This window comes from Melozone crissalis, unplaced genomic scaffold (assembly GCF_028551555.1).
Source record: "Melozone crissalis strain CALT ecotype California unplaced genomic scaffold, PUWL_Pcris_2 ptg000008l_1, whole genome shotgun sequence".
Classification (NCBI taxonomy): Eukaryota; Metazoa; Chordata; class Aves; order Passeriformes; family Passerellidae; genus Melozone; species Melozone crissalis.
The window spans coordinates 14,745,351-14,758,279 of record NW_026535786.1 but is presented as its reverse complement, the minus strand read 5'-3'; the positions used below and the strand labels follow the sequence as shown (position 1 = coordinate 14,758,279).

General features: G+C 36.2%; 1 protein-coding gene across 6 annotated transcripts in view; it reads left to right on the top strand.

The window, feature by feature from the left end:
- The window catches only part of STXBP5L (syntaxin binding protein 5L), a 180,739-nt gene that overhangs the window by 122,632 nt on the left and 45,178 nt on the right, over positions 1–12,929 (top strand). For all 6 annotated transcript variants that reach the window (XM_054269701.1, XM_054269705.1, XM_054269702.1 and 3 more), the window contains exons 15-18: positions 850–1,067; positions 4,292–4,464; positions 8,818–8,943; positions 12,765–12,916. In XM_054269701.1, coding sequence (XP_054125676.1) covers positions 850–1,067; positions 4,292–4,464; positions 8,818–8,943; positions 12,765–12,916 — 669 coding nt within the window. The remainder of the gene's footprint in view (positions 1–849; positions 1,068–4,291; positions 4,465–8,817; positions 8,944–12,764; positions 12,917–12,929) is intronic.

Genomic DNA, 12,929 nt, shown 5'->3' with positions numbered 1-12,929 from the left:
GTCCTTTCATCTTCCTGTTGCTCTTGTTACAAAAGCTGGCCAGGCTGAGCTACCACAATTACACTGACGTAGGCAGCAGCTTTGCCTTTGTGGATGTGCACACTTTTATAGGTGCTGAGCCTGACTGGCTTTTTCTGATATTATGCAGTTACTGATTAATGGCACTGAGAAACCAATGTAAAAGTAGTAAAATCAGGGAAGAATGTAAAACATAATGGGGTGAATTGTCACCCCTCCTTTACTTCTGGAATTTGCTGCACTAGATTTCTAATCTCGACAAAAGCTTCTGGATACTAGGATTTTATATACAGGTATAAACAGAGATCTACATATTAGTCAAGAAATTCAAAACACTTTTGAACTCCCATTAATTCTGAATAATTTTGTCTTGATCAGGCCACCAGCATGCTTTCCTGATGTTTTTTTCTTGAATTGCCATACACTCTTTACATTCTATCAAGATCATAACCTCAGACAAATGAAATCTTAGTTTCACATCTCTTTAGAAAGTATCAATATGATCAGAGCCTCTCTATAGCACTGATTATAAGCCTAATTATGGACACAATGATTTACACCTTTGACACCCTTCCCCAGAAAGTACTAAGAAATATTTCACAGACAAACACCCTTCTGAGAATTATTAAATACATATCCTGCCAGTAAAGTGTACCAGAACAGTATCTGTAATGTTGTCCTGGTTTGGACAATTGTATAATACACATCTTCTCCTCTTAGGCTTTCCTAAGATTCCTTGTTATGCCACAACTGAGAAGAAAGTGGGAACTGAGGAATTTTATAACTGATTTGCTTCATGTTAGTATTTTTATATGTTTTAATATATTCCAGTTACTCTACAGATGTTGTACAAACTAAAAACATCAAAGGTCTTTGAAAAACAGAAAGTGGGAGAAGGAAAAACAACAGCTGAGATTGTGGAAGAAGATCCTTTTGCTGTTCAGATGATGTACTGGTGTCCTGAAAGCCGAATTTTCTGTGTAGCAGGAGTTTCTGCCTATGTGATTGTTTACAGGTTCAGCAAACATGAAGTAAATACTGAAATTGCAGTAAGTACTCATTTCACTCTCTAGCAAGAGAACAATTTCGAGATCAATTTGCCTTTCTTATCTGTGCTAAGTACTTAAATAAAAATAGCAACCAGTATAAATACAGATTTAGGGACATTCCATTTTAAACCTTTCCAGGGAAATCTTGATCCTACTTCAGTTACTGACAAAATCTGAGGGTTTGGGAACCTACTCTCCACTTTCTTTTTGCTTTAGTAAAATACATACTGCACATACAGTGCAGCTTTCAGACACGGTTTGCGTTTAAGACTTTATGATACAGAAATTACAGTCTAAAATTACTGTCTGCTCTGTGTTTTTATCAGTTAATGTACATTGTGTATGTGCACAATGCTCTTTTTAACTCAAGTAGTTAATCTCTTTAATTTCTGTTCATAAGGAGACTGAACATTATCAGTGGGTTTAACAAAACAAAGAGTTGATCTTTTTCTGGCTTATGCTGACGTTGTTTCCCTAAAGATGGAAACTATATGAAATGCCAGATTATTTGTCACCTTCCCTGATTATAGTTCTTTTCCTTTTCACACTATTTTAATGCTCTTTAGAAAGTTCTACTGTGGCAAAAAACCTGTCACTGTGTTATTTTTGGCCTCTAACCATGTGCCATTCTGTATGGCATATTCATAACTGTAGTTATTATATTCATTAACTGTAGTTCTTCTCTTGTTTTCCACTCTTTTCTCCTCTCCCCCCCCCCCCCCCCCCCCCAAGGCAATTATTAAGCTGCCTGAATGTATCATTTCAGGAAAGGTTTAAAACTGATGAACAGTAATTTCACATTACTGACCAGCTCATGTATAATGCTGCTAAAATTACTCCATTTCACTATTTTTACATTGTTCTACAGAAAAAGCACCTTATCTTTTATTATCTATAATTTAATGCCTTTTTTTCCCTGTTCTTCACTTCTATGGCTGAATTGCATCATTACTGGTGTTTTCCAAAGTGTTATAATAGGTGCAATTTAACAATTTCTTAGATTTCTTCTGTAATTAATAAGCATTTTTCCCTGAATATTAAATTATGCAGTCTTGGTGGCATACTCACAGAATTCACCTGGATTTTGTGCATCTCTGAAATGGCCTTCTCTTTTCTTTCTGCACTTTTGCTGCTTGCATTCAAGTCTTCACTCTAAATGATGGGAGGGATTTTTAATCAAAAGTATGGAATTCTTTGTACAGGAATCTGTACCTGACTTTAGACTGTGTGTTTTTGTCTGTATTGAGACTGAGCTAGCCAATCTCGGGATTTCTTTGCTGCCTGAGGCACAAAGCACTTTTTGTTCTCCCTTCCTTATCAGTCAGGCTGAATTTACCTTGAGTTCAATCTCCAAATCCAGCATTTTAAGGCCCCCATGTTGGTTGGACTGCCCTGATGTCAGTGTTGTAATGTTTTTGCTGTGGCAAATGGGAAGTTGGGGGCTACTCAAAGGTTGCTCTGTGTAGTAGGGAAGTCTGCAGCTGAATATGCCTCAGGGGCATAGGCTGTGCCTGGAATTTCCTCAACACAAGTATTATTTGCATCATTTCATACCAGATTCTGGAGGCAAGGAGTGTGCATGTGACAAATTCTGCTTCATATCCAACCTTGGAGTCATTGCCATGCAGTTATATAAAGAACATTTACTGCTGTTATTTTTGTTTTCTTATCTGAATCCACTCCATCCTGTCTCAGAAGGATCTATTAATTAAACATGATCACTTTCTCAGTGAGCAGTCTTTCCTCAGTGAAGCTCCTCTTCAAATCTCTTGAGAAGAAGCACAGGAAAAAAGTTTACACTCATTTGAATGTGGAAAGGGGAATCAATAAGCCTAGTGATGAGATCCCCCCAAAATATCTTTACTCTGTGTCAAAATAAATCAGTTCATGATGTCTATAACCTCCTAAGGTCCAGCCAAAGCAGGGACAAAAACAGAAGACAAATTTACAGTCATGTTTTTGGTCTGAATTTTTCCTTCTCTCTTCAAATGCACAACAGCTAGAACTGAACAAAATTAACTTTAGTAGAAAAAGGAATACAGGCAGAAAAACATTCAAAGAGTGATGCACTTCTGACATGGTAAGCAGAAGAACATACTCTTCAAGAGTTACTCCAGGCCTGCATAAAGATTAAACAGCATTATAAATTGTTTCAGTCAGCTGCAATTACTTCCAGATTAGATTTTCCTGAACTCAATATTTCACTCATTTGTCTTTGAAGGCAAATGTTGTTTGTAGGTTTCTTTAACTGATTCAGGCACAAAATATCCAAGGATTTTGAAAGGAGAAAACAAAAGGGAAATTTTGAGAAAGGACTCTCTCTCCTGGTTTAACAGTCTCTTCTTTCTGAAATCTTGTGTGTTTGAGCACAATGGTTGAGAAACACGTGACCCCTCAGTACTACTCACCTTTATCTCCCAATTCTCATGAAATTTAGCTATTTTGTTAATCTTCATTCTGGTACAGATGACAGATGATGTCTCAGTGAAAGATCACGAAGATTGAGCTTGCAGTGTCTACCTATGCAATTACTTCTATTCCTCTGAAGGTAGAAGCACTGAAATTACTGTTCAGCTAGTAACCCCCAGACCTTGTCTCTTTGAGAGCTGTACCTTGGTTTTTATTCTTTCAAAATGCAGATTTCCTTGGACAACTCATGAGATAAAAAGAATTGTTCAGTATTTACTTACCTAGATTTGAACTTCCTGTCCAGTTCCTCCCTGGAGTCCTCAGTTATTATTTCCTAAATTAGGGGAGAAAATTGTAGGGTGGTTTGGCCTCTTTTTCCCTTTCTAGAGAGGCCAGAAGGAGAGCAAAAAGTAACTAGTTTGAATTTTTCTTTCTAAAATCCACCAAACTCATGTTCATTCTAAGGAATACAGGGCTGTCAGTGCTGTAATCTTCGATTTCCTGGCCCCACCTATGGATAAATGAAGTTTATGTGCTATTCACACTGTCAGGCTTATCCATCCTGGATAAAACTTGTCTCTTAGAGACTCTGCTGTACAAGTAATCAGGAGGCAGAGTTGGTGATCCTTCTAGTTCCTATCTGATGCTGTTACTCTGTATAACTAACAAATGACAGTATTCTTTGACTGCAAATTGTAATGATAAATGGGGGTTATTTAAAGAAAAAAAAAGGCATATTGATATTTATTTGAAAGTAACAGAACTTTCAGCAGCTTTCCTTATAAAATGATAACTTAGCTTTTTATTTATTTAAGTCATTAGAGGTACGACTTCAGTCTGAAGTAGAAGACATTATCACTCCTGAACCAGAAACAAATCCTCCATTCCCAGATGCCTCCTCCCAGCTTCCTTCTTTAAAGAGCCTTTCAGGCAGTACCAACACTGTAGCATGTGAAGGAACAATGAAGGACAGTATCCCATGTCTCAGGTAAGTTTATGCCATTGTTTAAATATTGATCTTTCTAAAAAGCATTCTTATTATCTGTTAGTCAATCCATCAACTCCCAAGAAAAAGAGATTTATTGTATGTATGTGGCACAAAATGAGAAGAAACAACAAACAAAATAACAAAACAAACAAAATAAGTAAGGCAAAATTATCAACAAGGGATTTTAAAAGGATAGAAGTAATTGAGGAGAATATAAACTGTAACAGTGAAGGTTTGACTGTCATTTTCCAGTATGATCTAGGAGTACATCTTCAAGGAATTTCTGAGGTTAGTTCATGAAGAAACTTCTGTAAAAGCCAGCGTGTGCAAAGCTTTCTCTTCTTGATTAATTAATGCAATTCTGAATTTTTTTAAATGAAAAAACTGTATGCATTTTATGGTGTGTAAGACATGGAAACTGTATTCATACTTATGAAGCATTCTTTAAAATGTATAATCATAAAACAATCGCATTGTGTGGAAGTGTAGATTTGTTTAATATTTGGGAAAATAGCAAATTGTTTTCTGCTAAAACACATTGTCACTGTTTTGCAGTAGATTAATATGTTCTTATTGTTAAGGCAGATAATTATGGATTTGAATAGCTTAAAACAGAAATTCTGTACAAAACTCTATAAAAACTGTAATTTTCCAGCAATTAGAGTGCATTGCTGACAAGGATTGCTCTCGTTTTGGTGAATTCATTATTATTTTGGTCCAATTATTATTAAATCTTTTAAATGCCTCAATTATTTCAGAAGCAGTTAAAATGAACATTTCCTGATTTGCTACTTTGGGCTAATTGGCTCCTGAAAATGGCATTAACATTTAAAAGCAATATTGTGATATTGTCCTTGTAAAATTAACAGTATTTTTTGGCATTCTGTTCATTTGTCCATCTCATTCAGTCAGGCAGTTGAACTTCAGACCTCAGTTTAATCATTAATTTGAAGTATGAAAATCAACAGAAGAGGCAGAGATTAGTTATTTAAAAAATCCAAATGTGAACTCTATTTATGACATTGATATCAGGAAGAATGCAATAATTTAATCATTTCACTGGCTAAGAGTTTTGCTTAAGAGATTCTTACTTGATTTTGTCTGTGAAAGAGAGGAATTGTTGATGTTGGAGGCAGAAAAGTTGTAATGAACCCACAGAGGTTCAGCCTGTTACTTTTTAGAAGTTTTCTTATCTCCAATAATCTCAGATTAAGCTGGCCAATAGATTTTTGTCAAATTTTAGACAAGGGAACTGTAGTCTTATTTTGACTGAGAAGTGATTTTTCAAAGTCAGAGTAATTATACTGCTAGAACTGCTGGCATACTCCTATATTTAGATAAAAATATACTTATGAATGCTATTATCCTTCTCAGGAAAGACATACAAATATCTTCACTTTTCCCCCAGACCTTAGCTGGGTCCACAGGCCTTGTCTGTCTAAGAGCTTCTGATCTAAACAGAATTATGGTGGTAAAATGAAAGTAGTGCTGAAAACACTGGAAAAAGCCAGAAAAGACCAGGGTGTTGCTGTTGACTTTATATGCAAGGGTGGGCAGCAGGATAGAATCTAAAATAGAACAACATTAATGTAAAGCTGCCAGCAGCTGCACATGGAGGGTGAGTGCACAGCTTGAGCTATATTGATAATGCACATAAAATCTTGCACATATACCTAACTGGCTCCATTATATTTATTTTCATATCTGCTTCTCAACGTTTTTACAGCAAATGAATGGCAGTCCATACTACACAATTTTTTGTAGCCAGAAGTCAGAATGACTGAATGTGTTTGTGTCTGTGAATAGCTACTAGGAAGAAAGTAATTGAAGGGACTGAAGTAATGAAAACTTGGCACTTTTCTCAAATCAAAAGTAACTGTTACCAAGAGAGGCAGGCAGCAGTATGGAATAAATATTGGGTTTGCTTCTTTCAGAAGATTTTGCAGTGAAATAGGCAGCTGTAATAACCTAAGAAACCAATGGATTTGTGATTATGCAGATAAATACTTTTGATGTAAATGCTGTTATCATAAAGCTGAACCCAGAATGTCAGTCTTTGTTCCCAGACTTCTAGTATCATCCCAAAATTAGGTCAATCAAGGGTTTTGACAGTAGCTTCAAGTAACTCCAAAGTGATAAGGAACTGTGAATATCTTGTGAAAACAACTAAAAACCAAAACTTTGCAACAATGAAATTCAGTGTAGCATAGCAAGAACGTGTCAAGGAAATCACTGAAATGTCTACATTCCTTCTGCTCATACTCCTGCAGTCTCTTTAGGCTTTTATTATAAACACTTCAGATAAAAAGCCATCCAAAACAAGGTGCAGAACTGAATATCTGCATTACTGTTTAAGCAGGATGGTTGGGGAGACAAGAGAAACAGCTCAAAGATTCTTAAGGAGGAAGATGTCACAGAAACACGGGAATGACAACCTGAATCATTAAATCTGAAATTATTTTACTCCATTATTATAGTCTTTCACCACATACAGTTTATTATATGCTTAGAGAAAATCCTTGTGAAATAATATCCATTTTTATCAAAGCAGATCCTCAAATTTATAGTGAAAAATATTTAGAGGGAAATGTGTTTGCTTTTTCCCCTGAAGTGACAGCAATCCAAAAGAAAACTTAGAAGGTACTTGCAGTTCTCGAATTTTTTCAGGATGCCATTAAAAACACATTGGAAAACCACATTAAAAAACATGTTTTAGAAGATCAGAATTACTTCTGCAGCTGTTGTCAGTCTCATGGTAGCTTGTTTAGAGGAAGGAAATGGATTCTTGCTTTGACAGGTGCTTTTCGGAGCAGCATGCTTGCCTCTTGTGTTCTGCCAAACCATCAGTTATCCATTAGAAAATATGGATGGAAAGCTCAACTGAAAGGCCATTAGACTAAGTCCTGGTTTTTGGATTTCATTTACCTGGTCTATATTTTTCTAACATTTTTAAGGGCAGGAGCTGAAAGCTGCAAATGAGGTACAAGATGGAAAGACCACCACTGTTATGCCTCTTAAAGGCTTATCCACAGACGTTAGGAGTTGAAGGGCCCCATCACAAAGATACTCTGAAAGATGGTTTGTGAAATATTCAGCTTCTGCTTGCTGTGAAGTTTCTTTGAAAATGATACATCTTTACTGTATACAACTCCTGTCTGTAGTTTCAGTTTATCCTGGTCTCCAAGGACCCCTCTCCCTTGGCAGCTTGAGTTCACAGATGTTCACACCTTTGTTCTCAGCACGAATACTCCTGGGTAATCCAGGGCTTGCTTCTTTAAGGTTATGAATAGCATCACTTCAAAAATGCTCGTGGCTATGTATCATATGAACAAAGAAAATGGCAAAGCTTTAGTGCCAGCAGAACAGGTCAGAAATTGCAAAACTCTGAGCAGAGGTTTGCTGTTGATGGAAAACAACAATACAAGACTATTGCCAACTGTAGTGGGTTGAGCACTTGCTGAACTGCACTGTCATGTCTTTCCTACAACAATATCCAAGCCAAGTGCCTGATTACTGCTCCAGACAAATACACATGTAAGGTCTGAAGAGTACTACAGGGAAAAGAAATAGAACAGTGAGTGGGCCAAGCTGCTGTTAAGGAAATGCATTTAGAGGATAGATGAGGAATGACTTTCTCATAAAGTATACTGCCCTATTTTATGCCTATGTGCAAAGGGATGCAATACAAACACTCTCACCAGTAACAGGTACAGTGAAAATGCACTGACTCGTGGGTTTTTCCTGTAAATTACTACTACAGCGTGAATGTACTAATGACTAACATGAATACCTCAAAGTATTGCTATTATTGCATAATGATTTCTTCCAGCGTATCCCACATGGTTGTACCACTCAAAAAAGCACATAAAGCAGTCATACAGAGGTGTCCAGCTCTTAAATTTCCCCTTAAAATGTACACCTTCACTACCTGCTTTGTAAGTCACTGAACTTGCCATAACGCAGTAGGAACAGGTGTTAATAGTTACATCAGATTTGGTGTAGGAACCATTCATTCACATAATAGGTTATTATGCTCCTAGAAGTAAAACAGGACTTGTTTGCACTACATGGACAAATAGATTTGTCAAGTCCATAAGTTTTTAATGTGCTCTGGTGGGGACCACTGCAGAAAGGTATATCTTTTCATCTTCACTTGCCTCTTTACATTTTTCTGTCATGCTTTGCTTCATAAGCCAAAGGTTCCAAATACACAGAAATGCCCTTTTTCAAAGTCTCAAAATAAAGTACTTTAGGTTTTCTGTTCAAGTTGACAATTCATAATGATGCAAATCAGTTGTTTTTCATGGCCCAATGTTTGTTTGTTTGTTCTTATTTTGTACCTCTTCTTCTTAGCGTTAAGGCTCGACCTGTGCGGATGCCTCCTGGCTACCAGGCAGATCTGGTTATCCAGTTGGTGTGGGTGGATGGTGAGCCTCCACAACAGATTACCAGTCTTGCTGTAAACTCTGCTTATGGACTGTAAGTAACTCAGAATTACGGTTGCATTGATTTAATGTTTATTGACCTAAATCACATGTTTTCCAACTATACTCTGAAATTTCCCACCGACAATTAAGGTCAAAGCAAAGTATTCAAAAGATGCTGTAAATCAGATTCTTGGGGGAAAGTTATTTGAACTGACACAGAGATTGTAATATGGGATGTTAAACTGCCATTCTTGCCAATATTTTTACTAATCCTATTTAAAAGACTGAATCTTTTCACATAATTCTTTCCATCCTTTCAAATAAGATCTAATTGCATTTCAAATCTGTAATTTTCAAAGTTATTTTGAAAGGTTCACCAAGGTGAAATGCATTTAATGGAAAATGGTGAAGTGATTAACTGTTAAATACCATTTTTCATTACATCATATTTTAGTTGGAAATTGTCTTCGGAGAGCAGCATTTTTATGTCTGTGCTAATGTCTGCTTGCACAAGAATTGGTGACCTGAAATTGAGAATTGAAAAAGGAGCATTTAAATGCTGTATTCTGGATGGCGATGCAAATGAGTGTGTGTAATTGTTTCCTCAGGTTCAGTTTATTTGCAAATTGTTAATGTTTTCCCTTACTGAGAGTCACCCTGATACATTAAAATGGTTTTTCCTGTAGGTGTTACTCCAGTAAAACTATTGGCTGTTATTGGTGTTAGGTGCTGACTCCTGCTGATGTTCAGTAAATCACTGGACTCTTTTCAGAAACTTAGGCCATTTAATGCAGTGTTTTTACATTTCTGCAAAAATACTGTCTTCTGGGGCCTGTTTTTTCAAGTTTTCAGCCTGAATTTCTAGACCATTTCCTATTAATGAATTCCAGGAGTTTCTTTTCTTTACCATACCCTGATACATTTGTCACTTGTGCAAATTGTTAGGTTTTTCTCCCTTCCAGGTCCCAGACCTCAAGGCAGCATCTGAATGATCACACCATTCTATCACTTGTAAACTACTCTGATAAGTTGTGGCTCTCCTAATGGTCATTGTGGTTTGCTAAACCACTGACTGATTCAATCAAGAGCTTTAAATTGTTTCATTTGCTAGGAGCAATAATAGATTATGGGACAGCCTCCGTTAAAACACCATAAGCTAAGTACAAGAGTGTTTCAGAAATAAACGCATGTATGAATAAAGTAGGCTGATAACCTGAATTTAACTTTCCTACAAAATCTACCCAAGAAAGATCTTTTTCCTTACATTTTTTTCTGCAGACTCTCTTCTCTCTTTCTTTGTCTTGTCACTCTTAACTTTTTCCTCAGGCCTATGACAAGGCCTTTCTTTCATCAGAATTTTTGTTTACTCCTTTGTCACCTGTTATCTGTCTTCACCATGTGGAGAAACCTATTCCACTTCAGCATGAAGCCTGAGAGCATGTAGCTTTTGCCATGCTAATTGTAGAATTATTTGGGTCATCTTTTGCCTAATTTTTCTTCATACACCAATCAGTTTAACTAGGTCAAAGACATAAAATGGTGTGTGTTCTGGAGAGTCTGTTTCCAGTATTCTTTTAATTAAATTACTATGATTTCTGGAACTGTTATACTGCAGCCATGAAACAGGAATAAAGTATGATGCAAAAAAACCTTTATTCCCAGTAAAGATGAAAGATTTCAGACACTGCAAAATTTTATTTAATGTAATTGGTTTACTTATAACAGTACCAAGGCTACAAATTAAAAGTATTAACACCTGTTTTATTTATGTTGAAATGAATCATCAAAAACTTCATGTTGTCTTGCAAAATGCTTCAATTACAATTGAAGAATTAGGTTAACCTTGAGGAACAAGGTTAAATACAAATAATAAATTTGTTTTGAAGTAGGTTCTGTTGTACTGAAAGCGGTGACTGAAAATTTATTACTGGCTCATGCGGTAACAGTTTTCAGCTAATCTGCATATTAATTGTCCAGAAATGTCTGATGAGGGTTTCATGACATTTCTGTGAAAGATACCAACAGAACAGGACGTCACCTAGCAACTAATTCTGTTGATTGCTCAAAACTGAGAAATTCATTTTGTTTTTGATTTCATAAGGACTTGGTTGTTAGCAATTTATCTTAAGCCTTGCTAATAGTAATGGCTGTCTAGAGTTTTTTTATCCATCCTCAGAAGTGTTATTAATGAGCAACTTCAGATTCTTTTTTAAACTCATTTGTTTGGGTATAAGAAATATCAGATCAATGCTTATGTGTGAAATTAGAGGAGTTTAGAAAAATACAGACCAGGAAATTATACATTTTGTTAATTTGCTGACCAGGGGTGTGAATGATCACTAGCTCTTCTTGTGACTCATGTTTTCGAAAATTATTTAATCTCAGGTTAATAATTTTCAAAGTGCAAATGACCTTTTTTTCCCTAAACTACTAATAGATGAGATTGACACTTGTCTTTTTTTTTCTCCTCCCAGAATGCAGTAACTTATGAACACATAGAATTAATCCTTAGTCTAAAACCATTGCCCCCATTCACATGAGCCATTTTCTCAAGCTTGTCCAGGTCCTTCTGGATGGTTCTTGTCCCTCAGGTACATCTCAGCTTGTTGCTATCTGCAGATTTACTGAGGATGCCCTCCATTCCATTGTCTCTGTCACTAGCACAGACATTAAGCTGTACTGGTCCCAGTATGGGCCCCTGAGGGACATAAATTGGGGAAAAAATGCCAATGGAGAAAAGTCAAAGTGCATCCATAGTATTTCCATAGATGCTGTACTGCTGTCAGTGTTGAGACTAAACACAGTGTAGTAACAACCAGTAGAATTCAAGCCACTGTTGCACATGGTGCCCTAATTTGCTAGTTTGACAATTGAGGGAAAATAATTTCATTTTTCGTTATGTATTATTTTTAATTTGCTATATGGAACCCTCTTTTTTATAATAGAAGCAGTGTAAGAAAAAGTAGGACAGAAGAAAAGTTTCTAGCTACCCTGCTTTCCCTCCACCTCATTACTTTCCATTTGCATTGTTGTTTTTCCACACACAAATTCCTTTCAGATATTTTGGAGATACATTAAGAAGAGTCAGGTGGAGGTGAGTGCACAGCTCACTTTTAGTGTGAATTAAGTGCTTTTATGCTTCTGTGCAGAAAATTACAGAACCTGATAGCAAGTGATTCTGAATATGATTGAACATAGTTTGGGTTTTTGAGTTTCTTTGTAGCTGTACCTGCAATCCTTTCTGTCTGGAATTTAAAATTGCAGTCTGATGCAGAAGGAGAGAGATCTTGCCCATAAATCAAACCACCATCAAAATGCCTTTGCAGAAGTATTTCAGTGGGGTGTGGAGACTGTTTTAACAGAAATCTCTGCTGTAGATAAGCTGACAGAGTTGGAAGGAAATTTTATAAATGCTTTTCAGATTTGGGTATCTCCACAATACAGCCTAATATATTTCATTTTTCATTAACATTTAGTTTTAAAAGAATTTTTTAACATGTATTTGTATTTATATTTTAATTTGTATTTTATATAAATGCATAACCACTTTTTAATATCTACGTCCCAATTTTTAGTCTTAATTGATATCATTATCATTAGAATTATATTGTTCAATAAAGCAACATTTAGACATTACTGCAATGTGTTTGATACAGAAAGATGGTAGAAGTTGTAACTGCTTTCTGGAAAATTAATTCAGAAAACAGTTTTTAAAATTCAGGATTACAAATCTGTAAGAAAAAAAAACCAAAAATGTGAGCTTGAGTAGTTCCTGAAGAAAAGGTTTGTGCACTATTCATAATAATAATTATTATTGTTTTCAGGATTCAATTGCATATTGCTAACACTTTTGAGGGACATTTCTGTTTGCAGAGTGGCTTTTGGGAACTGCAATGGTTTGGCAGTTGTGGATTTCATGCAGAAGACAGTCCTGCTGAGCATGGGCACCCTCGACCTCTATGGGTCCAGTGATCCGTACCAGCGGCAGCCCCGCTCGCCCCGCAAGAGCAGGCAGTTTGCTGCAGGTAGGAAATAAAT